Below are 24,189 nucleotides of genomic sequence, written 5' to 3'. Positions count from 1 at the left end.
ATAAAATGAGTGAATATCAATTAATGAGTGTGTGGTGTTTCATCTTCTCTTTGCACACACTCACACAAAGCCCTTGTGTGTGTTTCTGTCAAGGTGAAGGTGAATATGTCTTAATGTTCTCTCCAGTGACGGGGAAGCACAGACTTGGCTTGAAATTTGACACCATCTGGAGAGCATCCAACAACTACAGTACATAACCTTGCACCTTCTTTGTGTCAAATGAACAAAATGTATAAATGCTGCTCAGTGAAAGCCTTCAATGCAACATTAAATAAATATAAATAAAAAATATATAAATAAAAAGGTAAAACATTTTATCGAGCTCTTGTATTGTGCGATAAAAATACACTCCGTGGCACACATCAAACACTGCCAATAACAAGTTTATTTAAAGTTGGTGCTTGGAAAAAAATAAAATTATAACACAACAGAGCACAACTTGGTGTTTATCTTGGTGCAAGGGAAAACACGCATTGAATTAAAAATGATGCGGCAAAGACGACAAGTAAGGCAAAGAGATGAACGCTCATCAAAAATTGAAATCTGAGCGGGCGGGAAACGGCCCGGTTCTTCCAACCGTGTCCATGCTCTGTATAAAATTTACACATTGAAATTCGAGTGATCAAACAAATATTTACAAATCCTTGAAGCAAAATTCTATCCTAACAAAAAAAAATTGTGAAAACTGTTGGACAAAATAATATTTTGCTTTTTCGGCACTACACGCTAAAGCACTTGTTGAGCTACTCTGATCATTAATACATTCACTAGTTTGAGATTAACCAACAAACTGAAGATTTATTTTCAAGCTATTCTGCCAGGTGCTTTTTGAATCGTCAACCATTGACACCAGTGAGTGAAAGTTGGTGTGTTTACAATCGGTTTTCTATTTTCCCTGACCAGAATAATGTGCCCTTTTTTTTTTCTGCAACTTGAGCTGAACACGTTAGCTAGCTTTTTTGGCGTTGCTGTTTCAGTGCACATTTTCCTCGACATGGCAATGTGGTGAATCATACAAGGCATGAGTGAGCTACATATAAATTAGATGAAGCTGCTAGACCTCAAGTTTTTACTTTGTTGAGAAGATTTCCCAGTAGAGCTACAAAAAATGTGTTTGGTTACCGGCTGACTTTACCTGGAATAACATAAACTGATTTAGCAGATCAAGTAGATGAACACAGGTTTTGGATTAGTTTTGGTCAAAGAAAAACAAAACACTGAAAGACTAAACATTGTTCACAAGCCAAAAGACGCTTCTTAAGAGTTCACCAATTTTGCTACTCTTGTTCGTGGCCTTGCCTCTGCATGCAGAGAGAAGGTCACTTTAAAGGTCACTTATCAAAACGTGAAGGTGATCCGGACTTTTGGTAAGCCCCGCTAACGGGCTGCCTGCGTTGCCGTGGTAGCGCCTCACAACCCATCAGCAAACGGAAAAACGAAAAAAATGATTCATGTTTGCTCACCGAACTCGTGACATATGATGAACCGGGAAAGGGGGAACAACGATATGTAGTAGTTTTCATTCTCGTGTGTGTGTGTTTGCACTCTAGTCCATGTGCTGTGTGGGCGTGTAGAGATATGGGGCTTCGAGACAAGCGAGCTTATTTGACCAGCCTCTTGGCTACATCTGCGTATGCGATTTCGATTTCCAGATCACTAGGACAGGTGTTGGTGAACTCTTCACGCGTGTAAGCGATGTTCAGGTATTTCCAGATGGCCGTCATCTCTTTGGGGATGTCAAAATCTCTGTATTTCTTGGCCACCACCTACGAGAATAGGATCAAGAAAGAGTTTTATATCACAACATCTCAATCCATTTTTATATTTGAACAAAAGCGAACGTTGAATGCAATCGGCACCTTGACAATATGCAGCTTCGGCAGCAAATTGCAGTCGGCCAGGGTCATTTCTTCTCCGTCCAAGAATTTGCGGGTGGAAGCCTTGACGTCCTCGATGCTGTTGTGATCGATCTCATCAGGCAAGGGTGAGCGAAGATATTCGTCCAGCTTCTGCAGGGTCTTCAGCAGCCCACGCTCCAGAGCTACACAGAACCACAATTCATTTAGGACGTTTCAATTCATGTTCAGCCAGAGACAGACTTCCTCAGTTTAGACGTACTGCAACTAACCACAAGGGGGCAGTATTTCATCAAAATACAAACAAGGGCCTTTTATGAATGTTCAATGATTACTCCTGTTCAATTTTATCTATGCACAGACAACATGGAAACAAGGTTACATATTTTGACCTCAGTCCATTTAAAGTCGTGTTAGAAAATATACAAATACTATGTTTGGAGCATTGTTCAATAGCACTATATATATTACGGGGCCACTTATCAATGAAGCATAGCGTTGAGAACCACCACACTATTTACACTGGCTGGCTCAATATTTTCCCAGGGCGGTGAATAGCCAAACAGAAAATGCCAGAGGATCATGACATTTGATAGTACACAACATTAGTAAAAGAATATTTCAGTCGACGGACTACATATTTTAATAACTTTATCGCCATTATCTTATTGACAAAATTGCTCTGAAAATTCCTGTGTGGATGAATGATTTGTTTTGCTTCTGGCGTGCCCTAGCAGGTGAAGAGTTTAAGGACATGAGGAGGAAGCAGAGCAGGTGTTTTTGTGTTATGCCTGTAAGCCACCAATCACATCAGAGCAAGCATGTTGCTGAGCAACCACTAAAGTCCTCAAGACTGGTCCTACCTTCATTTGCATCTGGGTTGGAGTTCTTAATGAAGGCCGAAAACTTGGCAAAGATGTCCATGCCAGCTGTGTTTGACTCGGGGTGTCTCGCCCCAAGTTTGACATACCTGCAAATAATACATATTTGGAAACAAGTACTTGCAATGTATTTGCCAATAACGTCAGTCACGGGCAGTGCTAGCATAGAGGTGATAAAATGCTCACTTGGGCGGGCAGAGGACGTCCTCAAGGAACTCTTCGATCTTGTTGACGTCTGTTTTGACCTCGCCGTTGAAGGTGACGAAGGGAGGATGCGTACCTGGGGCAAGGTTCTGCAAATCTGCAGGCTTCCTGCGTGACACAGAGGAAAGATTTCATGTGAGCAAACTAGACCAAGTTAGCTGCTTTGCTAACATAAACCTGTGTACACGGATGCTTCGTTCTCGTCAGCCTTCAACAACTATATTTTCATAGAGCCTTCAAAAAATGAGAACAGAAAGTCAACTAGGGCTATCAGGCTAAAAAGTTCAAAGAGTTGGGCAAGATTTGGGACAAGGCATCCGTGGCTCCAAAAACAGGAAATAACTTCAAGCCTTTGGCATGTAAACGGGAAGTGGCACCCTTGGCCAATGCTGTCACAGAGCAGGGAATAAGAAGCAGCCGCGGGATTTCATTATTCATATTAAAAGGTCAGGAATATATCCCTTTGCACTTTTTAGTGGTGAAAATTAAAAAAATTAAATCTGGAGTTGTCAGCAGCTGCAACATGATTTAAGACAAACCTGAATGTGAGTAATATGCAGTAAAAAGTTTGTCGATAGAGAACAGATGTCCGATTGACCGTGGCTGAAAATAGTCGAGCATTTGGATGGTGTGGCTTGGCAAGATGAAACAAAGTGGAGTTTTCGATGAATCATACAGAGAGGAAAAACAGTCAGTGGGTTTGCTAAAGACTGTCTGCTTCTGGAACTTTCTCTTTTTATCATGCATAGTTTCATCTCTGTGATGATAAATAACATGGCGTCCAGCAAAACGGGCAGGATGTGTCTGGAGTAGGCTCAAACGAGCACATTTTCTTCTGCCTGGGAAAGGGCCATGGGAAAAGTAAATAAACAGTGGGGGAGACAGTGAACGTGCATGTCAGGACTGTATCACAGTGTTACAAAGCTACTGAAGAAATCCCTTCACAAGCCACATTATAACCACTTGCAGCACACATTCATATTTTGTCAATTATAAGACTAGCTACAAAAAAATGGGAGCTAAACCGAATATACATAGACACCAAATGTGTGACAGCAGTGTACAGCAAATTGACTAAAAAGATAAGCCCGAGGGATGAAGAGAATGGCCGTACCTCTTGAGGTCCACGGTGGTGACGTTGAAGACGACGCCTTTGAGCCACAGGATCATAAACAGCCGTTGGGAGAAGGGACAGTTTCCAATGCTCTCGCCATCGCTTCCCGCCTACAGGAAATACACATTTCAATCAGTTTTGTTTTATACCATCATGCTAACCACATTGAAAAAATATATACACAACTATGCCATCTTATGATAACATTATTTGCAAGCATAGAGTCATGTCTCAAGAATAAAACAAAACAAAATCCATTTGTTGGTATTGCACTCGGTCAGAGAGCCCTTCTTTTACACATGACTGGTCGAGTGGAGGAAAGAAAACAGAAAAGACCAAAGCGCCGACTGCCTTCTCTTACGCTTGATCACACTTTGCCTCCATTTATCTGGACAAGGACTGACTCTCCAGAATAAGAGGAAACCTCTGAAGTGACTCAGACAAGCTGACTTCTTGTTTCCTCTCGTTCTAGACTAGACAAACAAAAGGGAATGAGTGGTCGCCGGATTGAGTGTACACACTTCATCGAGAACAAGATTCACTGTGGTCAAAAACAAAACTCAACTGCATGAACAAAAACGGTCGAAAGCCGTCGCTGAATGGAAAATATGGAGTCGGCTTCTTTCTGGTGGGAACAGGCTGGCCGCTGTTGTCCTCTGTGTGACAAGCAGTGGGATGGCACGCTTTCATCTGCTGGTTTCCATTGTACGCCGCCCCCCCCCCCATAACTCCCACCCAGTCCAATTCAACATCAGAAAGGCTTGAATCACTCAATTTATGTTCTGCAAACCGATGAATGAAACGTTGAACTGATATTACATGAAGGTTCGAAATGCATTTTCCAAACAGGGCCACCAAGGGTGCAAATGCAGCACAGCGACGGTTACCATGACAATATCCGACAGGACATGTGTGAAGGACAAATCGAAAAGTAAACAATGACCTCAGTCTTTTCGACGCGAGGCAATTTTTTATTTGCTGTAGGTCATCACATTCACCCAAGCCTTCCTTGATCCAAAATGACCAAGAGCAGCTGACAATGACAGCGGCTACTCCAGATTCTTTCTATAAACCACAGCTGTGGCAGTGTCTGAAAGGAAAAAAAAAAGAAAAACAGAGTGCAAAGTCCCTTCCAAAGAGCATTAATACAGATAAAGAGGCAAATTATAGGAAATGGGAAGGCATTAGCCATGATAAATTGTGGTCTTGGGCACAAGTAAGAAGTAGGACTTTTAGAAGGCAGGACTGCCGAGTTCTTCTCTTCCTCCATTTCATCCCTCTCTCCTTATCCTGGGCCCCCTCTGTTGTGTGTGTGTGTGTGTGTGTGGGGGGGGGGGGGGGGGGGGGGTGAGTTTGCTATTGGAGGGGAGAAGGGAGAAACTATGCCAGAAATGTCCCGTTCATTCCGTCAAAGAAGGCGCCTTGTTTATGTGATGATAATTATATGTCGCAGTACTATCCAATAGAATTGGTTAAATAAACAGTAGATCATGTCGCAAATTGTGAAGCTGTAAAAAAAAAACAGTTTCTCGAAATATCTGTTCTTCAGCAAGAACTCTTGTACATAAGCACGACATTTAGAGAAAGGGCTCCTCCAGAATATTCTAGACAGAAACAACACAAAGCGCTTTTTGTTTTTAGTTTTGGGCACGTCCCCCGTTAGCAACTGGCAGCCCCGCTGCCCTGTTGAGAGGGAGGCTTAGTTCACAACTTCACATCCCAATAAAAAAAGAAAAAAAGAAATGGGAGCCAAGTTATTTTTGGGACGCCCTTATAAAGTTCATAGGACACAGAGAAAAACGATTGCAGACAGTTGCATCATCCTTGACAAAGATTTCCCCCTTCCTGTGTATAAAAGTCTGAGGTAACAATTACTAAAAGACTCACTCACTATCTCAGGGCCCTAAATACACACTGGATTGTTTACCTAATGTGAAAAAAATGCATCCAGCTGCCGAGTGAATGGAGGATGTGAGTCATGCTCAGGCTACCTCATCCATTGCTAGCAATGCTTTGTGAGCCTATTTGGTCAATATGGAGCTGATTTGATCTCCATTGGCCATCCTTTAGGACAGAGGTGAACTACTTTTCCTAAGGGCCTGTGTGAGAAACTGTACCTTTAATTAAAAAAAAATATTAAGTCCATCATATATAATGACATTCTAAAATAAAATATTTTGTATCCCTAGAACAAAGTTGCAGCGGTCAGGGACAATGATTCCTCTTCAGCCCAGTCCAAGCTCACAGCCTAATTTTAGTAACTTGGCGACCCGCGCTCGCCCCTCCCCAGCACACTTTATATTCTAAAATTGGGTGGAACGCTCAACGGGGGTTCAGGCCATATTTTGACCAAATAAGGAGTTCGTGATGATACAATCTAGCAGCTTTCCTCTTTGAGCTGTGCGACACACAGCGGAGATGTTCATTTGGGTGCAGCTATGGCAACCACATTGCAACACCTCCCTCCCTCCCTCCCTCCCTCTATTTACTGGACTACCCATGCATAAGCTCTGGGACACAGAAGTGGTAGTTTAAGAAAGAAAGAAGTGGTTGACTGAGTCAGAATAAAATGAAAATGGGGGAAAAATATACAAACTTTTCTACATTTCACAATCCAACCCCAAAACAGGACAGATGATGTAGTTGAGAATAGGGAACTAGACCAGACCAAATTTCACATGACACATTTGAAAGCACAAAAAAAATTGAGTGAGGGATGACTAATAAACCCCGCAGACAGACAAAACCGAGGAGTAAAAATAAAAAAAGTCTGATCCTTGTGGATCATGGCAGCGGCACAATAACATCCCATGACACAGCTGTGACTCATGCTTACATCACTCAATGGAAAGCTCTCAAGTTCTCGTCAGACACAGGACTACTGTGCTACTGCTGCTGGTGCACAAAAGGGAACTAAAGATCAGCGAGGTGTTGGAATCTTCCTTCCTTTTGGTTCGTCATCCTTATCCATCTTTTGCATCCTCCTCACCAACAAGTGTGTCTCACAATAAAGATGAAATAAAATAAATACCAATAAAACATGGAGGAGGTCAAGATGGGGTTTTTCCTTTCTCTTCATTAACAATATTAGCATGCAACCCTGTCGACATTTGTGCTACATTAAACTTGTACTTCACTTGGAAGAATATGGCACGTGAAACACAAGCAGACTGGATTGCATTACAAACGATCCAGTTACATGTTGTATATGTTGGCCTCATACGTGGACTCACAAACATGAAACAAATACTTGAACCAAATTGCTTAAGATCAGAATCAAACCCCAACAACAAAGCCAGCTTGCAATCCTTTTTTTCTAGCTTGTTTCCCCCCATTGTGTTTCAGGATCAGTCTGTTTTCTTGAAAAGTGCAAAAATGGTGGAAATTGCTTCCTTGCAATCATGGAGGCTACAAAATATTTTTCCAGGAAGCTGGTCAATGGGCAAAAAAACAGCAGACACAAAAAAACTGCACACCAAAATCCATTTCTTGGTTGTTTGGAACACCTTCCAAGAAGTAGAAGAATGGTGTGTGTAGAGAAATGACAGGCCATAATTGAAAAGTTTATGACTTGGACTTACCAAAGGTTAAGTGATTGTTAGATTAGCAAAGGTCACATGCGGCAATGTAACATAATTCCTAATAAGTTCGAATGAAAGATATTGCAATCGGACCGCAACGATATACAATCTAACATATACATTGTAAAAATTTTCTTTACACAGAAGGGGCGGTCACATTTGATGACACATTAGTCAAATAGAGCCCAGCCCAGTATGACACATATGAGAGAAGGTGCACAGTCCAAGCAACAAAGGTCAGAAGGAAGGAGTTGCCTACATTATGAGTAAACCTTCCAGGCCCATGGATGACCTTATCTCACCTGCAGACTGTGAGAATTGATCTGGATGAATGTGAATATCCACGAGCACACTGTGACTCTGTTTACATTCCATCAATGCGCTGTATTACACCATTTTGCACATTTCTTGGGAAATGCAAGTTCCTTTGATTGCTATGACTTTTTAAACCGAAACTAAGACACCTTGTTCAGTAAACTGCCGTTTTATGACAGCTGCAGGTCAAGTCAAGTTGCAGGGACAGGAAAAAAAACAGTTGTTAACGATTAAACTGAATAGAACTGATTTTTCTTAGTAGTTTTTCGTCCACACTGCAGCAGCACACATTCTCCCTCACAAAGCACTCGCAGCTTCTTGTGCACCAAACCCCCCTTTCTCGCATTTTCCCGCTCTGCATTAAAAAAAAGGCATACATTGCAGTCTGATGCATTACAGCATATTAAAAAAAAATCTTAAATCCAATTTTCAGAGATGAGAGGAATACCAACACCGCCATGAGAACACTATGAGTAACATAGCCATATTATTGACTAACACATAATTTGAATGCACGAGAATAAACAATAGTGGCAATTTTAAAAAGGTGTTTGCAACAAAGAGAGCTACATCCGCCCTATTTGTGTCAGTGCAGGGGTTACGTTATATTCGAGAATGGACGGACCTCCAATGGCTGGAAGAGTCCACTAGGCAGACAATAGGCAATGAAGTAAAGCGCGAAGGGGAACCGTTAACGCTACCCCGAATGGGCCAGCACGTGGCAAGAAAGCTAACACTGCGTTCGTCTTGGGTCAAATGAACTGTCCCGTGGTTAAAAGAGAACTTTTTCGACGTAGATCTTACCTTGACAAACAGCTCGATCATCGGCTCGTTGTCTCCCTTGACGCCGTTTTGCGGTACCGACAGTGACATGGCGACCGCTACTTTCTTTTTAACTTCAGCTGGAAGGAAAAGCGACTTTTCCTCTAGACTACCACGCCCAACTGAAATCGGTGCTCTTCCCCCTTTCCCGCACTGAGGTCCACGTCCACGCTGCGCTTTGTCTGGCCAGAAAGAGCCCGGTAGCGGGTGCTGGAGGTACAAAAGCTCACACGAGAGTCCGGTTCGCCACGCGATCGCTTCCCTAACGTCGCCGTTCGATTTGAGAGGGGTTGGAGTGACGTCACTGGAGGCTGATGCTTGTCCGTTGAGCAAAGTAGCGGAGTGATCGTACAGTAACTAGATTTTATTTTTCTAAACCGAGACGCCACCGACAGCGGTAAAATACGAAAATGTGGGAGGGTTTAGGCTGGGAGGGAATGATGGAGAGGCGGAGTGAAAGTAAATGGACTGTGGTGGCTTCGCCCCGGATGTCCTGATGTGGACATTACCGTGTCTAATCTTTAATGAGCCATGCTGAATATTTTACATTAGAAAAATCTAACGGCACACCACCAAAAAAAGGTGTGTATATATACTACATTTAAAAATCTCTCAATGCACTTTGTGTGTAACCTGAGTGCTAAATCATTGTATATATACTTATCAATTTGAAAATTCATTTCAAAATGACAATGGCGGATTTCATTTGTAACATTAAGGAAGAGATTCTATAAAAAAGTTTTAATTGTGAAAGGCTGACAATACAGATTGGGGGTACTAAATACAAAACAAAGCAGTCCCACACAGCTTAGCTTGTTTCAAGGATGTCCAAAGGGGAAAAAAATGAAGTTGGATAAATTACAGCATCCTCAACAAGTCACAAAAACCAGCTGGTAAATCTAAATGTGCAATGCTGAGGGCAAAAACCTTTTTTCTTATTTTTTTTTAACAGCAGAGACCCTGCTTCGAATTTGGAGGTTAATAGGACCATGTACAAGTATGTGCAGGTTTTCCTTTATATGCCACAGCCAGTGGTTCATGCAAACCAGAAACAATCACTGCACATGCAATCACTTCATAAAATGAGTCTACTTTTTGGTTATGGGAAGGGGAGGAAAGAAAAAGAAAAAAAACCTATAAATCAACCCCAAATTTACATGTTCCCACGCTAATCAATTTGGTAGTTATGGACAACACAAGCGTTTGACAGTTTAGCTGGTAGGCTGACAAGTCAACACTCAAAAGCAATGCCTCAAACCTGAAAAACAAAATAACGCCAACAGTTTGTACATTCTAAGTTGAATCAGTTTTATCACAAACATCAAGGTTAATGTGAAAAGGAAAAGGATGCCCCTAGAGATTTAGGACATCTGTGATGGAGACACCTGCGACTTTCTCATAGAGCGTAGGGCCTTCTCTCGCAGATGTTTCTCCAGGTCATCCAACGTGTCCTCCACTTCACTCTCTGATTCCTAAAAAAGAACAATCGCTGGTTATTTTGACGAAAAGAGGGAGAAACACCCATGTCAGTCATACAACAATACATCTCCTACGTCGATGTTCTATTGGCGTTTACTGAAAAGCCATCAGAAACCCTCCGCGGCTAAAGATGACAAACAGACATAACCTTTCTTGATTCACCATCTTCATCCCCACCCTGGTTCTGCTGGGTATCTCCACTACCGGCGTTGACACTCCTTTCCTTCTTATGCTTCTTGTGCTTCTTGTGTTTCTTGTCTTTCTTATGCTTCTTTTCCTTCTTCTTCTTCTTTTTCTTGGCACTGCCATCGACATCGGAATTCTGCAACGCAACGCGTGACGATGCAATTGTAGATTAAGAAATTATGATTTTGTTGTGTTCAATATTGCGCAGTACCTTGCTAGGTGATCGGCTACCGGATCCACTGCTTGCCTTTTTGGCTAGAGCGGGGGACGCACTTGCGGATCGAGATGGTGAGGGAGAAGCGGATGTTGGGGCTGGGTGTTTCACAGCAGCTTGTCGAGGAGAAAGGGATCGAGACCTGGAAGAAACTCTCCTGAAAGGCTGAGGGCTCACTGAAAGTCTGTAAAAGCAACAACAATGACATCAACAAAATGGACATGCACAATTAAAGGTAACTTAAAAGAAGGACTATAGAGCTTGCACTATTTGCTATTTTGTTTGTCCATTGTTTATACAGTATTAAAAAAAAAAAAAAGGTGCAAAGTGTTCTATTTACCGCTGATTGTTGCGTGGCTCTGGGGTGCGTGAGACTCTTCGGATTGGTTTTTCACTGTGTAATGGAGAGTGTTTCCGCTGGTTGGAGGATTCAAAATGTCTGGCAGGACTGATAGAATCTCTGTTAATGCGACTGCGATTTGCAGGTGACTGAGAGCGCCGATTTGCTGCTGCTGCTGCAGCAGGGGACCGGGCATCACGACTTAGGCGGACAGAAGTGGGCTTGGGGCTTCTTCTGTGTCTCGGCGGGGATGTCGACGAGGGAGGTGTGCGCCTCCGCTGGATGGGAGAACTTCGGCGTTTGGGGGATCGAGAAGGACGGCGTTTGTGCCCTGGTGAACCACGTCTAACAGGAGAGATAGATAATTTCCTCTTCAGAGGAGCTACGGGGCTGTAGCGACGCTGGATAGGAGGCGAATAACGCCTGCGGGGAGGTGGGGAAGGAGACCTGCAGAGCATCAAAGACATTTAGAACAGAGACTTTTTTTTCATGCTTCAACATTGTTACATTATCAACGTCTATATAGTGTTTCAGAACAATACTCCACACCGACTGACTACGTATCATGAATATGGCCAATACCTTCGTCTTGGTGAAGGGGACCTGCGACGCCTTACAGGAGTAAGGGAACGGCGTCTGCGAGGACCAGGAGATGGTGAACGTCTTTTCCTGAAAGTGACCCAAAAATATCAGTCAAATGAACTTTCCTTTATGAACAAAAATAATCTTCATGTGTCTTACCTAGGAGAGGCCTCTCTCTGTGGCCTCCTTGGGGAGGGAGAATGGCTACGCCTCCTCTTAACGTCACCATTTCTGGCAACTGGTCCTCCTTTTGGTCTCTTGGACGCTTCCTCGTCTGAGGAGGAAGATCCTGAATCTGAAACCAAAAAAGGTGCTTTATGGCAAATGAGAGGACTGACTGACTGAAATTCATCATACCTGAAGATGACTCCTGATTCTGTCTACGATATTGTCGTCTCTGCTGCACAGAATCCGAAGTTGCGCCTTTCTCGTTTTTATCCTCCTCTGAAATAAAGATTGTTAAATGTCCCATGAGTGACGAGTCACCTTGACTTTTTTTAACTATAAATTGTGGTTGCAATGAAGAGTCATTCTAACCCCATAACTTTCTAATAGGGAATCAAGATGTGTTTAGTTGACATTTTAATAGGTGTGACGATTTAATCATAGTTCCATCAAAATTGAAGAGACCTAAAGTACTTATTCTAATATGGAAACCTAGCAAGGTGAAGACCTTACCAGATGATCTGGCAGGAGATGCTGACCCTCTGCCCCTCATGATCCGTGGAGATGGTGATCGCCTGTCTTTCCTGGGAGGGCTAACGGAGGCATCGGGAAAGTGGGGCTGTTTTCGTGGTGGCGAGTTGGATATTCTTTTTATTACTTTTTTAGGTGAGCGGGAGGGAGAAGAGCTGCTGCCAGAGGATGAAGCTGAGCGAGATCGTCTCCTGTGGGACACATACGACACAATTAGAGCTGCTAGTGACATTTCCCGTGCATATGAAACTAATGCAGAGAATTTTTAAGATTTTGACTTCGCAAGGTTTGTAAGTGTTAGCAATGACTAACCTGCGAACAGGAGAACGCCTGGGTCTGTTTCTGGAGCTGGGAGGGGGCCGTCTGGGTGGGCTTCTTCTACGAGGTGACATTCTCCTTCTGGGACTTTGTCTTCTACGTGGAGAATAAGATCTGAAAGAGGTTAGAAGATAATTAGGGTTAACTACGACAGGTTTTGAAGACAATTCAACTTCAACATTACATGACAGAAAATAACCTTGAACGGGACCGCCGTTTGCGGTGGCGAGAATGAGAACGGGAGCGGCGCTGAGGTCTTTCCTTCCTACTGTCCTTCTCCCTTTCCCTGGATTTTGGCCTCTCCTCAATCTTGGCTTTCTCAGGTGGAAGCTCCTTCTCTTCAGTCACAGAGTCTGCTTTTGCCATCTCCACAACAGTTTCACTAGAGAAATGAGAGGTGTGCTTTATTTGAATTTATTTCTGACTGTAATGTCAAAATATATTGTCAAAAATACTGATTCCAAGTGTTACTTTTAGTTACAATGTTGATGCAAAGAGAATACTGGGGAAAAAAACAAATCTCAGACCTACATATCTGTCCTGTATGACAAAGTTTCAACGCGTACCTGGTGGAAGACGGTTCTTGGAGAACTGGTTCTGGTATGGCTCTTCCTGCTGTATCAGGCTCTACTGGCTGCTCCACAGGTTTTGTGGAAAGCTGCATCAAGGGTGGAGGAGGTGAACTCCCACCAGGTAGCGGCACTTTACGTCTTGGGGAGCGCGAAGGGCTATGTTTCCTTTCGCGCCTCAATGGAGACCTGCGTCGTGGCGACGGGGACCTCGTCTTGCGTCTAGAAATAAGATGACAAATGAGTAGGATCAAACCTTAACTATGCTACATTGAAGAGGGGACGGTATTACCTTCTCGGGCTCTTTGACTGAGCCCTTTCTCTTGCATCCTTTTTGTCGTCCTCTAACTTCTTCAGAGAAGCAAGCTTCTCCTGTTCAATCTGTATGAGACGATAAAACTATTGGCACCTCTAACAATTGAGCATCTTCAAAGTTTTTATTTGTGCCATCAAAAATGCAAGGTTTCTAGACGAGATTGCATTTCATGAAAAAACATTTGTCATATTTGGTCTAATCAGGGATAATCTCACCTGTCTTTGCTTAATCTCTTCTTTCTTCTGTTCCAAAAACGCAGTTGGGATGCCAGCAATGTTCTCCTGGGCACTCAGCAACAAGGGCCAGAGGTCTCTCATGAACTCTCTGGCATTTTTTCCATTCAGGAAACCCGTCAAGTTAATCTGCATCATCTTGCTATCCGGGTGCTACAAAACACAAAGCAGGGGAGAGAGAGAGAGAGAGAGAAAGAGAGGGAGACAGAAACATAACAATATTGAAATAATGGAAGAAAAACACATAATTAAGAGGTAGGCTCTCTCAATTGGGAGCGCCTACCTTTCATTTCCCACAAATATACCTGTGATTGATGGTAACTGTAAAATAACGTAATCATACTTAAATTTATAAACGAGAAAAAAACCGAGTGCACTACTGGACTCTGAAAATAAATTTCATTTGAACTCCAATTCAAAGCTGAGAATATGCTCACTGAGGGGAGAGAAATCTAACTGATCAAAACTTGCATGCAATATGTCTACCAAATTGCTGCTCCTAAATATACATGTATACACAGAGTGTATACAAAATAAATCATTTTAAGAGATTTATGTATACACAGAGTATATATAAAATAAATGATCTTGTGTTTAAGAGATATTCATTATTATTCATGTGTCCCTTCTCATCCCATATTCCCCTGTACAGTCTCCCCATAGTCTACAACTTCAGGTTTTTTAAAAACAGCCACAATACAGAGTGCATCAAAACCCAACACTTTTAAGTACAGTTCCGGTGTCTTCAGTGAGTCCCGTGGGATCAGTGGGCATGGAGCTCCATTGGCTTGCTTCCGCCTCACTACTGCTTGAGACTCAACCACCTTGAGCTTAATGTTATATCATTTATCTAAATTGCAAGAGACGAACAAGCAATAATGAGTACAGAGCAACACAAAAATAAAAGGTGTTATTCAACAATATCAATTCAATAATTGTTCTTACCATGGTCTATTTGCAGTACCATTAAACTTAGCATATCTAGCCAGCGCAACCACATGTAGACATGAATGTATAGTTAACCATATTTGAATGAAAATAGAAACTAGCTACAGACCTTCACCAAAATGAAAGAATATTAATGCAGCTTCTCTCCTCTAATGGGCAGTGTGACAAATAAATTGATGAGAGTCACTATTTTCAATTTTAAGCTGTAGTCACTACATAAGATGAGGACCAGGTACAATGAATCTGTAGATGACAGTATTGCGAGTGAATAATTCAAGACTAAAAAGCCCTGATCTCTAGATAATAATAACCGGGTGGATCAAGTGTGATGGACATAAATGAGCTCACTAAAGCTAGGGGATGTTTTGTTCCAATTTCCATTGGCTGAAGAGCAGGAATCATTAGGTACCAATTCAGTACCTCTTGGGTTGGGTATACAGGACAGTATGTGATCAGACACATCCATCTGTATCACAACCAGGACAAAAATGCATAATACTCAAATAGAAATTGGTGGAAATCCTTCTACCTTTGTGCTAAATGTGCAACTGCCCCCTTTGTACCTACTTCAACTGTATTTTAAGGGATCTGGATCATTTAATGATCTGAATAATCCTACAGGGAATATAATAATGGCATTTTTTTTTTTTTTTCAGGTGTGTCTATCACTGGCATAGTAATGATCCCTATATATAACTCACCTCAAAACACACACTGCATCATGAAGGGAGAGATGGGCTCAGTGACTTTGGGCTCAGGAGAGAGCTAATTAGGTGTTGGTGCTATACTTCAGATGCAAGGTATAACATCCATATTGGTTCAGGCCTTTTAAATCATAAATCACATCATAATTAGAAGTATGCTGAATAATGTCACTTTGTTACATAACAGCAAAACATGATTCATCACACCAATTGCTAATTTAACCACTCACAGTTCCCTTCTTTAATGAGAAAGCACTTCCCTCAAATATACAGTTTTGTGTTAAGAGACCAAAATTAAAAGCATTACCTTATCATCAAGCTGGTTAAATATGAACTCTATGACGACATCATCTTCGAATCCCAAAATCTCTGTCACCCGTTGAGTAATCCATGGCTTTATGACTTCGAGGTTGACTTTGGTCATATCCACCTGAAAGCAGCATCAGCAAAATGACAATCGCATCATCCCCAAAAATGTTTTTGATTTTTTGTTAGCAACAAAAAGACATAGCTTTTATATACCTTCTTGTCCAGACATTCTGCAAATTTCAGCTGCTTTAACAGTTTCTTGTGCTTGTTGCTGAACCGGTTGTCCTGCTCCGCACTGGTGCCCTGTAGGAAAAAAATTACATCTTTAGCAAATTAGCAAGTTTTAGTCTCGAGTGGGAAAGGGGGTTTAGACACTTTGAAAAAGAACAGCTTTATTAAGCACGATAATCTGTGTAAAAACTTAATTCAAGCCTTTCTTGGTGGCTGTATTTGCCTAAATTTGTTACTTTAACAAGATTTTGTTTATTTATGACAATAATGTTATTTAGAAGTCATGTTGTTTGACAGTATCAGAATTTTAACGATCCTTATTGTGATTTTTTGCCAATTTGCTCTACCAACATAAATAATTGAGTTACTCAAAACTTGAGATTTTTTTTCATATAAGCATTTACCAAATAATTATTTGAAGGACTATTTTCATGATTTCCTTGGTTCACTTTATTCTTAATTACCAGTGATCTTAGTCAAGTACAATTTGGGGTTTATCTACCCACTTCTAGTAAACCCACATGTAAGGCCCTACTAAACTGTCACATCGGGATATATTTGAAAAAAAAGTATCCCAAAATTCCCCACCATAAAAATTAGTCTCACATTTACAGTACCAGTTAGAAGATGATCAAAAGTTCAAGTAATCGCGATCGAGTTAATTTACTGAGATTAAACAAATGACATTGATAGCCATGATGCTAGCGTTAGCTAAATCAACGACTGGATTATTTTATTCCGGAAATTGAAGACAACGCATCTGATAACGGTCAACATCATATTTAACGTGGACAGAGTTACAAATGTGTCATCGGTTTGGTTTAGACATGATTGCTACTTGGATATTGTCTCTTTGAGTCCGACATTAGCGTTGCTGCAACGCGCTCATGGAGACCGAACGATGCACCACCCGGGCGCCATCTTTATTAGCTAAAGCTAGTCGCTCTCATGTAACCGACTATCAAAGTTAAATGTAATTTTCCCTCGTGTCACGGGAATTGAAGTCTAAACGCATATGAGGGCAATACATTAGAACATTACACGATTAGGGTCGGTTGCTAAACCCTGTTCGAATAGTTTAAACGAATGTAGAGCAAATCACAATGTTCACGCACCAGTTGATAGACAGTACCCAAAACTACAACGTAACTCAATCGCAACCGGCCCAGTACGCTAGCTAGGAATATATCACGAGAAAATTAAAAACTGGTTTTAAATGTACTCAATTAAAAAAAAATCTTACGCGGAAGAACCCCGCGTCCATCGTCGAAGAAAATAGACGTTAGAATAGAAGACCGTTGAGTGAAGTCGTGTGATACTATGATGTTCCGTATTCAGCCTCGTGAAGAATGCGATCCTGCAGGAGGCAACATGAATTACACCCACTGCTGTAGAAGCCTGCCTAGACAAGACAAGCCTTCGATTCACCGAATTTCCCCCTTTAATCCCATGACACAATACGTGTGCAGTTTTTAACGTATTTTGTCGAGAAGCGAGAAATTCTCGTTATATTATAGAACTTCATTTTAAATGCAGATCGTAATAAAAAAAATATTGACGTCACATGTTACCACTTGTGCGCATGTGCATTGGCTGACCCCGCCCTCTTCCTGTCAATTCATTCCCCGCGCAAGTGCCTGTTCGGAATGGCGGCTCTTTTGGAATCACTACTGGCAAGGAAAGTGGACCTTAGTAAGGTCTTGGACTGGCTGAAGAATATCCAGGTGGGTCGGAAATACTCTCGAACCCATTCGGTGACTCGCTCAACTCGGATTCGGTGTCGTGCCATTCGTCTAGTTGGTTGACATGAGCACATTGCGGATTGTAAACAAAACTTTTAGCTCGACAGCTAAGCAGCGTTAACTCGGAATAAGGACACATTCATTAGTCGCTGCTGAGAAAAAGTTCTTAAAAGTGTCTGCATTCCCTTTGTTATATTGCTGTTGTAATTTAGATGGTTAATGCTGCTAAATAAACATTAGCCGGAGCGTAGTTAGCTTCGTCAAAATGGCCATTTTAATATTTTTTGGGATGTTTGTTTCTTGGGGTTCCAAACCCTTTGTTTTCGTTGAAGAACCTTATTGGAGAGTTTCTGCTTTTTTTTCAAGAATTTTTGGGGGTTATTTTCTTCCTAATGCATTTATCAAAATAGGAGTCAATGATGTTCAGATTGTTGTTCATTTCAAGGTTTATTTTTTTCTTGTTAGCAGGATAGCAACAGTCTGACCTTCAGCGATCCGGAGTCCACCGTCAGCAAGCAAGAATTCATCCCCTTCCTGCTTAACTTTCTGCGAGATCAGAGCAGCCAGGCCCTCACCCATGGCCCCTCCACCCCCGCCAAGACCCCCAGGCCAACCGCCTCATCACAAGGCCCCGCCGAGAGGAGGGCCGGCAGATCGACGGGCGGCGGCTGTCGCAGCGGCAGCCGGGTGCAGCTATTCTCGCCTGCGGCATCCTCGGGCTCCGAGTCGGGCTTGAGTCACGTCAGCAGCCCTTCCTTTTCCACCGGTTGGGGTCCGGCGTCCAGGCCCTCGGGTTCAGAGCGAAGGCCGAGCCAGAGGATCAGTCTTGGAGACTACGTGATGTCTTCCCCGGAACTCCAGAAGGGTCGCAGGAGGACCGGGAATGGCGCGGGGAGGCATGCGGGAGGAGGGCGAGCGGCGTATCACGCCGACGACAACGGGAGAAGAAACGGTAGAGGAGGAGCCTTGGGCGGGGCCAGCGAGCAGGTTTCTCCTCCGTCTGTGGGTCAGCTTAATTTCAACAACTTGGAGGAATTCCCACCCGTCGGCTCGTCACCTGTTACCCCTACGTGAGTCAATTTGACTCTTCTCTGCTTTCCAAAGTATTTGCCCTTGCTATTTTGCTATAATTTGTCCTGCAGGGGAAGCAAACCATCCAGAAGAATCAACCCAACGCCGGTAAGCGGCGAGCGGTCACACTCCAAGCCAAAGACGTGCTTCACCTCCACGCCCTTCACGGAAGCTCTCAGCCCGGCGTCAGCGGGGACGGAGAGGCCCGACAGGTGGGTGACAGCGGCCAGCCCCCACAGCCTGATGGAAGAGAGGGAGCTGCTCAAGAGAGAAAAGTAAGCGCATCGTCCACAAGATCACGCCGACCTATTTTCTGACACAGGTTCTAATTGAGGTGTACTTGATTAAACAACTGGCGGATGTCATTCTTTCCTCCTGTCTTCAGGTGTAAACGAGCCCAGCAGACCTGCTCTCCTCCACCGCCTTCAGAGGACCCGCACACCCCCACCAAGTCCGGGGTCGGAAGACTCGACTCCAAGGTGACGCCCGAGCACCAGGCGCCCTGTCCTGACCCGTCCAACGTCACGCTGACCTCGGAGCTGGACGTGCTGGCGGAGCTGTACTGCGCCTGCATTTCCGGTACGCGAACCTCAACGGGGTGCCAGAAAAGCGAGGAAAGATTGCAAAACAATATCTTTTGGGATTTTTGTGTTTTATTTTTCTCAGAAAACCAGGTGCCAAACGTTTTTCTGGAGCTCTTCTTTGTGATGCAGCTGCTCACGTCTCAATCTCGCCCTCCCGACGACGGCGAGGAAGAGGAGGAGCGTGTGCGTCCGCTCAACACGAGTGAGTAATTGACAATTCTGCTTATATCGAACAAATTCCACCCTTGTGACGACTCTGCGTTTTTTGTAGATGTGCTGGAGAGACGCTACCTGAAGAACGTGCACAACTGTGTCTACTTTGCGGTGAAGGTGCTGGAGCATCAACACCAGTGAGTTTTCATCTTTGTACAGTCGCTTGTCATAATTTTTTCCTGACTCTCGTTTTGTTTCGCAGGTTGTTGGCTCACCTGGACAAGTGCACGTTACGTCTTCTGGCCGAGAACGAGAGAGTAGCGTCGTTCTCGCCGCTCCTCAGGGATCGTTTGACTCGGGCGCAGGACGGACGGCCGGCCAAGGTAGCGCAAAGAGATCTAGTCATTTGTGGCATGAAGTGGTCGTTGACATGATGAGAGATGAATTTTAAAGCTCTTTGTCTTGTAGCTCTCTCCCTGCGTCTCCACCTTCATCCACTCAGTGCCCTTCCAGCCTGCCACGGACAATCGCTCCAACTTCGGCAGTGACAAGGCCTTTCACACCTTCAAAAAGCAAAGGTTACTACGAGATTGGAGACGGATTCGCTTATCTGGCTGAAATGCAACTTCTGTTATTTCAGGGACATTTTTTACGAGGTGCTGCGAGAATGGGAGGACTTCCACAAGGAGCCCGGCTGGAACTTCGACGTCACCCTCGGGACTCGCATCAGGCAGGGCAAAGTTTTTTTTAATGTGACTTTACTTAGGTGACGTTTTAACTCATCTTACTGTCATTTTTCCTTTCTCAGAGGAATAATGAGTCAGCTGACCGCCGCTGGAAACCACTCGCACTTTTCTCGTCTCTTCCTCAAGCAGCTCGTTCAGGTCGGTCCGCACTTTCCGACCTCATTCCCTCCACATGAATCCACTCCCAAGTTCTTCTCCCCTGCGTAGATGTGTAAGGGACCTCGCGCGAACGGCCCCACCGGCGACAACCCCGACGCCGACCTGCTCGGCATGCTGGGAGCCGACGGCCTGGGCCGCCTGAAACGTCTGGAGGAGCGTCTCATCCAGCCTCACGGCATCGGCGGCCCCTGCCCGCCGCCGTCCTTTCCCGGCCACCAGGAATTCTTCCGGGACTTTTTGCAAGCGGCCAGTTGGTGAGGGGCTGTCGAGTCATAAATATATAAAGACATTTTTCTCTAAATGTGACTTGATCAACTTGGTGTCAGCTGTCAGCTGAACCAGCACCTGCAGGACCGCTTGTGTCAGCAGCTTCTCCAGCTGGACGAAGTCTCCATCTTGACTCCCGTCGGAGATCAAGAGGACGGCGAAGAGGCGGCCGGCGACGGGGACCTGGAGCAGCAGGTACGCAGACGGCCGTGAATGAAAAGTGCGCACCGCCAAAGCTGACTGAGCGCCGCCGATCTCGCGCCAGGACGAGAAACAGCGCTTTGCCTCGGTGCTTCTCCTCGCTCGTCTCCTGGCCAAGTTCTTGGGCTTCATCTCCTTCTTACCATACCGGACGACAGAGAAGCCCTCCAGGGAGATCCAGGAGGCGGCAGTCGCCCTGCGGAGCAAGGTAAAAAAATTAAAAAAGTCTTCTTTTTTTTTTTTTGCCTCCCTTTGTTCTACTCTGCCTGCATGTGCTACCTGAACAGAGCATTCCTGTGCTGGACGTGTGCGGCGTGCTGAGGAACAGCGTGAAGCGCAGGCGCACCATCTTGACCGTGCCCTGGCTGGTGGAGTTCCTCTCCATGCTGGATTTCTCCGGGCCGCTGCTGCCCACCTACAGGGTGGTCCTGGGCACGCTGTGTCTCCTCTACAGGTAGCGAAGGGATACCAAGCCACTTGATTAGGAACACTTGAGATGGGCTCTGTTTTTGTATGCACCGGAAGGAAAATCATTCCGGGCAGATGCAGCGAGACGTCTTACCTGAACAGGCTGCTGATTGTGTCCGTGCTGGGGTGGCTCTTCCAGGTGGGTGGCTCCCCGCACGCTTTCAAGTCGCGTTGCAACACCGCCGCTCACATTCGACGTACCTTTTTGCCTTTACCAGATCCCCGTCATCCCAGAGGAGCTGTTCTTCACCAGCGACTTCACCAAGGTGGCCGAGCTGGAGGAGAGCGACGCCGATGCCGCCGGACTCGTAAGTCCTTTCAAATGCCCGGCAGACATTTTGGAATGGATGCATGGATGATGTCAGAGGTTTAATTGTGATTAAACAAATTGTATGTGTGTGGTGTCTCGATACAGGACTGCATCCCGCTGGTGGACCAGCAGCTCCTCTACACATGCTGTCCCTTTCTCGGTAAGTCACATTTGATCGCGTGCTGTGCGCTTGAGCCCACCTTTTTCTTACGCTGTCCGTCAGACGAGTTCCGCAAGCTCCTGGCAGCCTTCGTGTCAGGAAGCAGCGCCAAGGGCGGCGGCATCGTCCGCAAGATCACACCGACGTCAGCCGAGCCTCGAGACGTGGCAGGCGGCGGCACACGGTCGCAGCAGAAACTGCAGGCAGACCTGGAGCAAGCGTTCTTCCACAACCAGCCGCCATCCCTGCGCCGCACGGTGGAGTTTGTGGCCGAGCGGGTCGGCTCCAACGCTGTCAAGCACATGAAGTGCGTATAAGAGCGTCTCAGTTACGAGGAGGTCCAGCGTGAATAGTGAACATTCAGGATAGAAAAAAAATGCAAATTGGCAAGGGTTTGCTGTTCACAGGGCGACGTTAGTGAGCGAGCTGGTGGAAAGAGGGGATAAGATGCTCCGAGACGGCCTGGAGTCACCCAAAGCCGACCCGTCCAAACTCAATGAGTCCATCTGCGCTCAGCTCTGTGAGGCGGGACTGGAGGCTCTCAGCAGAGCCACCAGGTGCCACAACTCATTTATTCATTTAGTCCCCTTTTCATCATGTCAATTTTTTTTGTTTATCTCCATCTTTAATGATGTGCAGATTTTGCTGCGAAAAGAGTCCAGAAGCCATTCGCATTTTGCTCCCTGATGACACCTCCCCTGCTGTAAGTCCCATTTTATTTGTAATTTAAAAAAACAACAACAGTATTTTCTCATTGAGTGGCTTGATTGTAACTTCTCCAAACTTTGTCTTAAGGTGCTGTCCACCTCTGAAAAGATCACCATCCACCTGGCCACAGAAAAAGCCTGCAGCTGGCTCTCCGCTAACATAACCGGTACGTTTCGTGTCCGCCGTGCCTTCCTATCTGCTCAATCAACGTCGTTAAGAGTCGGCCTCCAATTCTTCTATTCAGCGCTCATCCGCCGAGAATGGAAATGCAGGTACGAGCGCCTCAGAAAAAATCTGACTGCCGATTCGGCCGACGAGTCGGGCCCGCCGCTTACCCCCAAGAGAACGCAAGGAGGCGCCAGAGTCACGTCCTGCCCTCCTTATTGCACCCACGCTGCCTCGCTGCCTTCTGACGTACTTATCGCCATCAAGGTACGACAAGAACGGTTTTGAGTTATGAGCGTGGTCACGCAACAATTAAACTCTGCCGTGAAGGTTATTTGATGCCTAACCGGTGCCAGCTTCTCAACTTGATTGACAGGACCTGCTGAGCGTGGCCGTGGGGCCCAGGATGGACGAGGAGCTGCCGACCGGCTCGCAACTCCAACAGCTCTTCCGGAAAGTGCGAGACACGCTGGGCTGCAAAAAGGTGCAAGCACGCTGAACGTGTTCTTCTCGGTCACTTGTAATTTAACACCTCTTTATAAATCCGTTTGTGTTCAGTTCTTAACAGCCGTGTCGGAGCAGATGCTGCTCAACGCCACCGTTCTGCTGGCCTGCCAATTGGGTAAGCAAATGGTGAACCAAAAATAGAAAAAATAAAACACTAATCATCTTGTGTGTGTGTCCAGTGTCTGCAGAGCTTCCTCTGGCTCCTCTGTCAGGTGGCGCCGAGTCGGAGCCTTCTGTCAGAGCGCTGCTGGAGCAGCTGAGCGAGCTTTGGGAGCAAGACGACTGTCGCGGTGCCCCCCTCCACCTGCTCTTCACCCCACTGACCATCACAGCCGTGCTAGAGGCCGGCAACAACGAGGTTCATCACAACATCCACTTAAAAATGGCTCCATCCTTTACCTTCTCTTCGTGCATCTTTCCTTGGGTTTACAAATCCGATTATTTATTGTGTAATAATTTAGTGGAACAACTACTTGTATGTGGTGAGGAGACTGGTGGATCGAGGCCTGCTGTCTGATGAGGAGCTTGTATCTCACTTGACCAAACTGCCGAAGCAGAGCCTTCCAGCCGTGAGTGTTTATCACCTTTTCCAAAATCCATCATCTTCATAATCTTGAATCGGTTCTTACAATTTAGGAGCTGAAGGAGAAGTTTGGAGACAGCAGCAGCGCCTCCTGTCAAGTAGACCTGCTGCAACTCTCTAAACAGACGTTAGAGGGCGCCACATAACCAAAGAAACACAGGCATTGCCCTGTAACTTGTAAAGTAGAAAGTTCTATATATACAAAAAGACATTTATCAATGTAGCACTTTTGACATGCAAGTCCTTGCGTTTCCTCACTGTCTCCCCGTTATGCTGCTGCTTGTTTTGTTCGTTTTTGAAGAAAATTTCAATATTTTGTCATTGAGTTGACATGTGGATAATCCTAATAAAGAACTCTAATGTTTACATAAGATCACTGTAAGCAGAGCTGCAGCGTTACAAAACATCCTTTACAGTGTTGGGGCTTGTTTCGGCCGATAGAGGGGAACATTTCCTACAGTGTTGGT

At 44.8% G+C, this 24,189-nt stretch overlaps 3 protein-coding genes across 5 annotated transcripts; 1 reads left to right on the top strand and 2 right to left on the bottom strand.

Moving 5' to 3' along the window:
- Positions 1–365: 365 nt before the first annotated feature.
- Positions 366–9,204, bottom strand: clic4 (chloride intracellular channel 4). The gene is made up of 6 exons (XM_049740942.2): positions 8,756–9,204; positions 4,056–4,165; positions 2,924–3,049; positions 2,720–2,826; positions 1,860–2,041; positions 366–1,766 (listed from the first exon to the last, which is right to left on the bottom strand). Exons 1-6 carry the CDS (start codon positions 8,822–8,824, stop codon positions 1,602–1,604), a joined length of 759 nt encoding a protein of 252 aa, XP_049596899.1. The 5' UTR covers positions 8,825–9,204; the 3' UTR covers positions 366–1,601.
- Positions 9,205–9,499: 295 nt separating this feature from the next.
- srrm1 (serine/arginine repetitive matrix 1) lies at positions 9,500–17,301 on the bottom strand. 2 transcript variants are annotated; one of them, XM_049740726.1, is made up of 16 exons: positions 17,142–17,301; positions 15,881–15,970; positions 15,666–15,788; positions 13,689–13,859; positions 13,450–13,538; positions 13,155–13,379; positions 12,788–12,970; positions 12,583–12,702; positions 12,253–12,461; positions 11,932–12,018; positions 11,734–11,887; positions 11,575–11,661; positions 10,993–11,439; positions 10,650–10,836; positions 10,401–10,574; positions 9,500–10,245 (listed from the first exon to the last, which is right to left on the bottom strand). In XM_049740726.1, the coding sequence occupies exons 1-16, from the start codon at positions 17,160–17,162 to the stop codon at positions 10,135–10,137; spliced, it is 2,478 nt and encodes an 825-aa protein (XP_049596683.1). In that variant the 5' UTR covers positions 17,163–17,301; the 3' UTR covers positions 9,500–10,134. The 2 variants fall into 2 exon arrangements, with proteins under 2 accessions (XP_049596683.1, XP_049596684.1); XM_049740727.1 differs by having other exon boundaries at positions 11,734–11,869.
- Positions 17,302–17,470: 169 nt separating this feature from the next.
- cdan1 (codanin 1) lies at positions 17,471–24,095 on the top strand. 2 transcript variants are annotated; one of them, XM_049740670.1, is made up of 27 exons: positions 17,471–17,622; positions 18,109–18,710; positions 18,783–18,986; positions 19,097–19,290; positions 19,378–19,497; positions 19,567–19,645; positions 19,711–19,831; positions 19,917–20,026; positions 20,089–20,178; positions 20,257–20,332; positions 20,402–20,607; positions 20,680–20,815; positions 20,886–21,029; positions 21,109–21,275; positions 21,347–21,428; positions 21,508–21,597; positions 21,705–21,759; positions 21,823–22,066; positions 22,167–22,316; positions 22,399–22,462; positions 22,555–22,633; positions 22,712–22,899; positions 23,009–23,116; positions 23,191–23,254; positions 23,319–23,497; positions 23,601–23,708; positions 23,776–24,095. In XM_049740670.1, the coding sequence occupies exons 1-27, from the start codon at positions 17,545–17,547 to the stop codon at positions 23,866–23,868; spliced, it is 3,831 nt and encodes a 1,276-aa protein (XP_049596627.1). In that variant the 5' UTR covers positions 17,471–17,544; the 3' UTR covers positions 23,869–24,095. The 2 variants fall into 2 exon arrangements, with proteins under 2 accessions (XP_049596627.1, XP_049596626.1); XM_049740669.1 differs by having other exon boundaries at positions 17,499–17,622; positions 18,106–18,710.
- The last annotated feature ends 94 nt before the right edge of the window (positions 24,096–24,189 follow it).

This window comes from Syngnathus scovelli, chromosome 14 (genome assembly GCF_024217435.2).
Source record: "Syngnathus scovelli strain Florida chromosome 14, RoL_Ssco_1.2, whole genome shotgun sequence".
NCBI classification, from domain to species: domain Eukaryota; kingdom Metazoa; phylum Chordata; class Actinopteri; order Syngnathiformes; family Syngnathidae; genus Syngnathus; species Syngnathus scovelli.
This window is presented reverse-complemented; position numbering and strand designations above follow the sequence as displayed.

Excerpts from the sequence above, each read along its gene's own strand:
- clic4 (XM_049740942.2), bottom strand. The coding sequence starts at position 8,824 with ATGTCACTGTCGGTACCGCAAAACGGCGTCAAGGGAGACAACGAGCCG. Across the intron at positions 2,042-2,719 it reads CAACCCAGATGCAAATGAAG|CTCTGGAGCGTGGGCTGCTG; the intron begins GTAGGACCAGTC and ends GGTTCTGTGTAG. Across the intron at positions 1,767-1,859 it reads CGAAGCTGCATATTGTCAAG|GTGGTGGCCAAGAAATACAG; the intron begins GTGCCGATTGCA and ends CTATTCTCGTAG.
- srrm1 (XM_049740726.1), bottom strand. The coding sequence starts at position 17,162 with ATGGACGCGGGGTTCTTCCGC. Across the intron at positions 15,971-17,141 it reads TGGACGCGGGGTTCTTCCGC|GGCACCAGTGCGGAGCAGGA; the intron begins GTAAGATTTTTT and ends TTTTTCCTACAG. Across the intron at positions 10,837-10,992 it reads GAGCCACGCAACAATCAGCG|ACTTTCAGTGAGCCCTCAGC; the intron begins GTAAATAGAACA and ends TTGCTTTTACAG.
- cdan1 (XM_049740669.1), top strand. The coding sequence starts at position 17,545 with ATGGCGGCTCTTTTGGAATCACTACTGGCAAGGAAAGTGGACCTTAGT. Across the intron at positions 18,711-18,782 it reads TCGTCACCTGTTACCCCTAC|GGGAAGCAAACCATCCAGAA; the intron begins GTGAGTCAATTT and ends TTTGTCCTGCAG. Across the intron at positions 19,646-19,710 it reads GTGCTGGAGCATCAACACCA|GTTGTTGGCTCACCTGGACA; the intron begins GTGAGTTTTCAT and ends TTTGTTTCGCAG.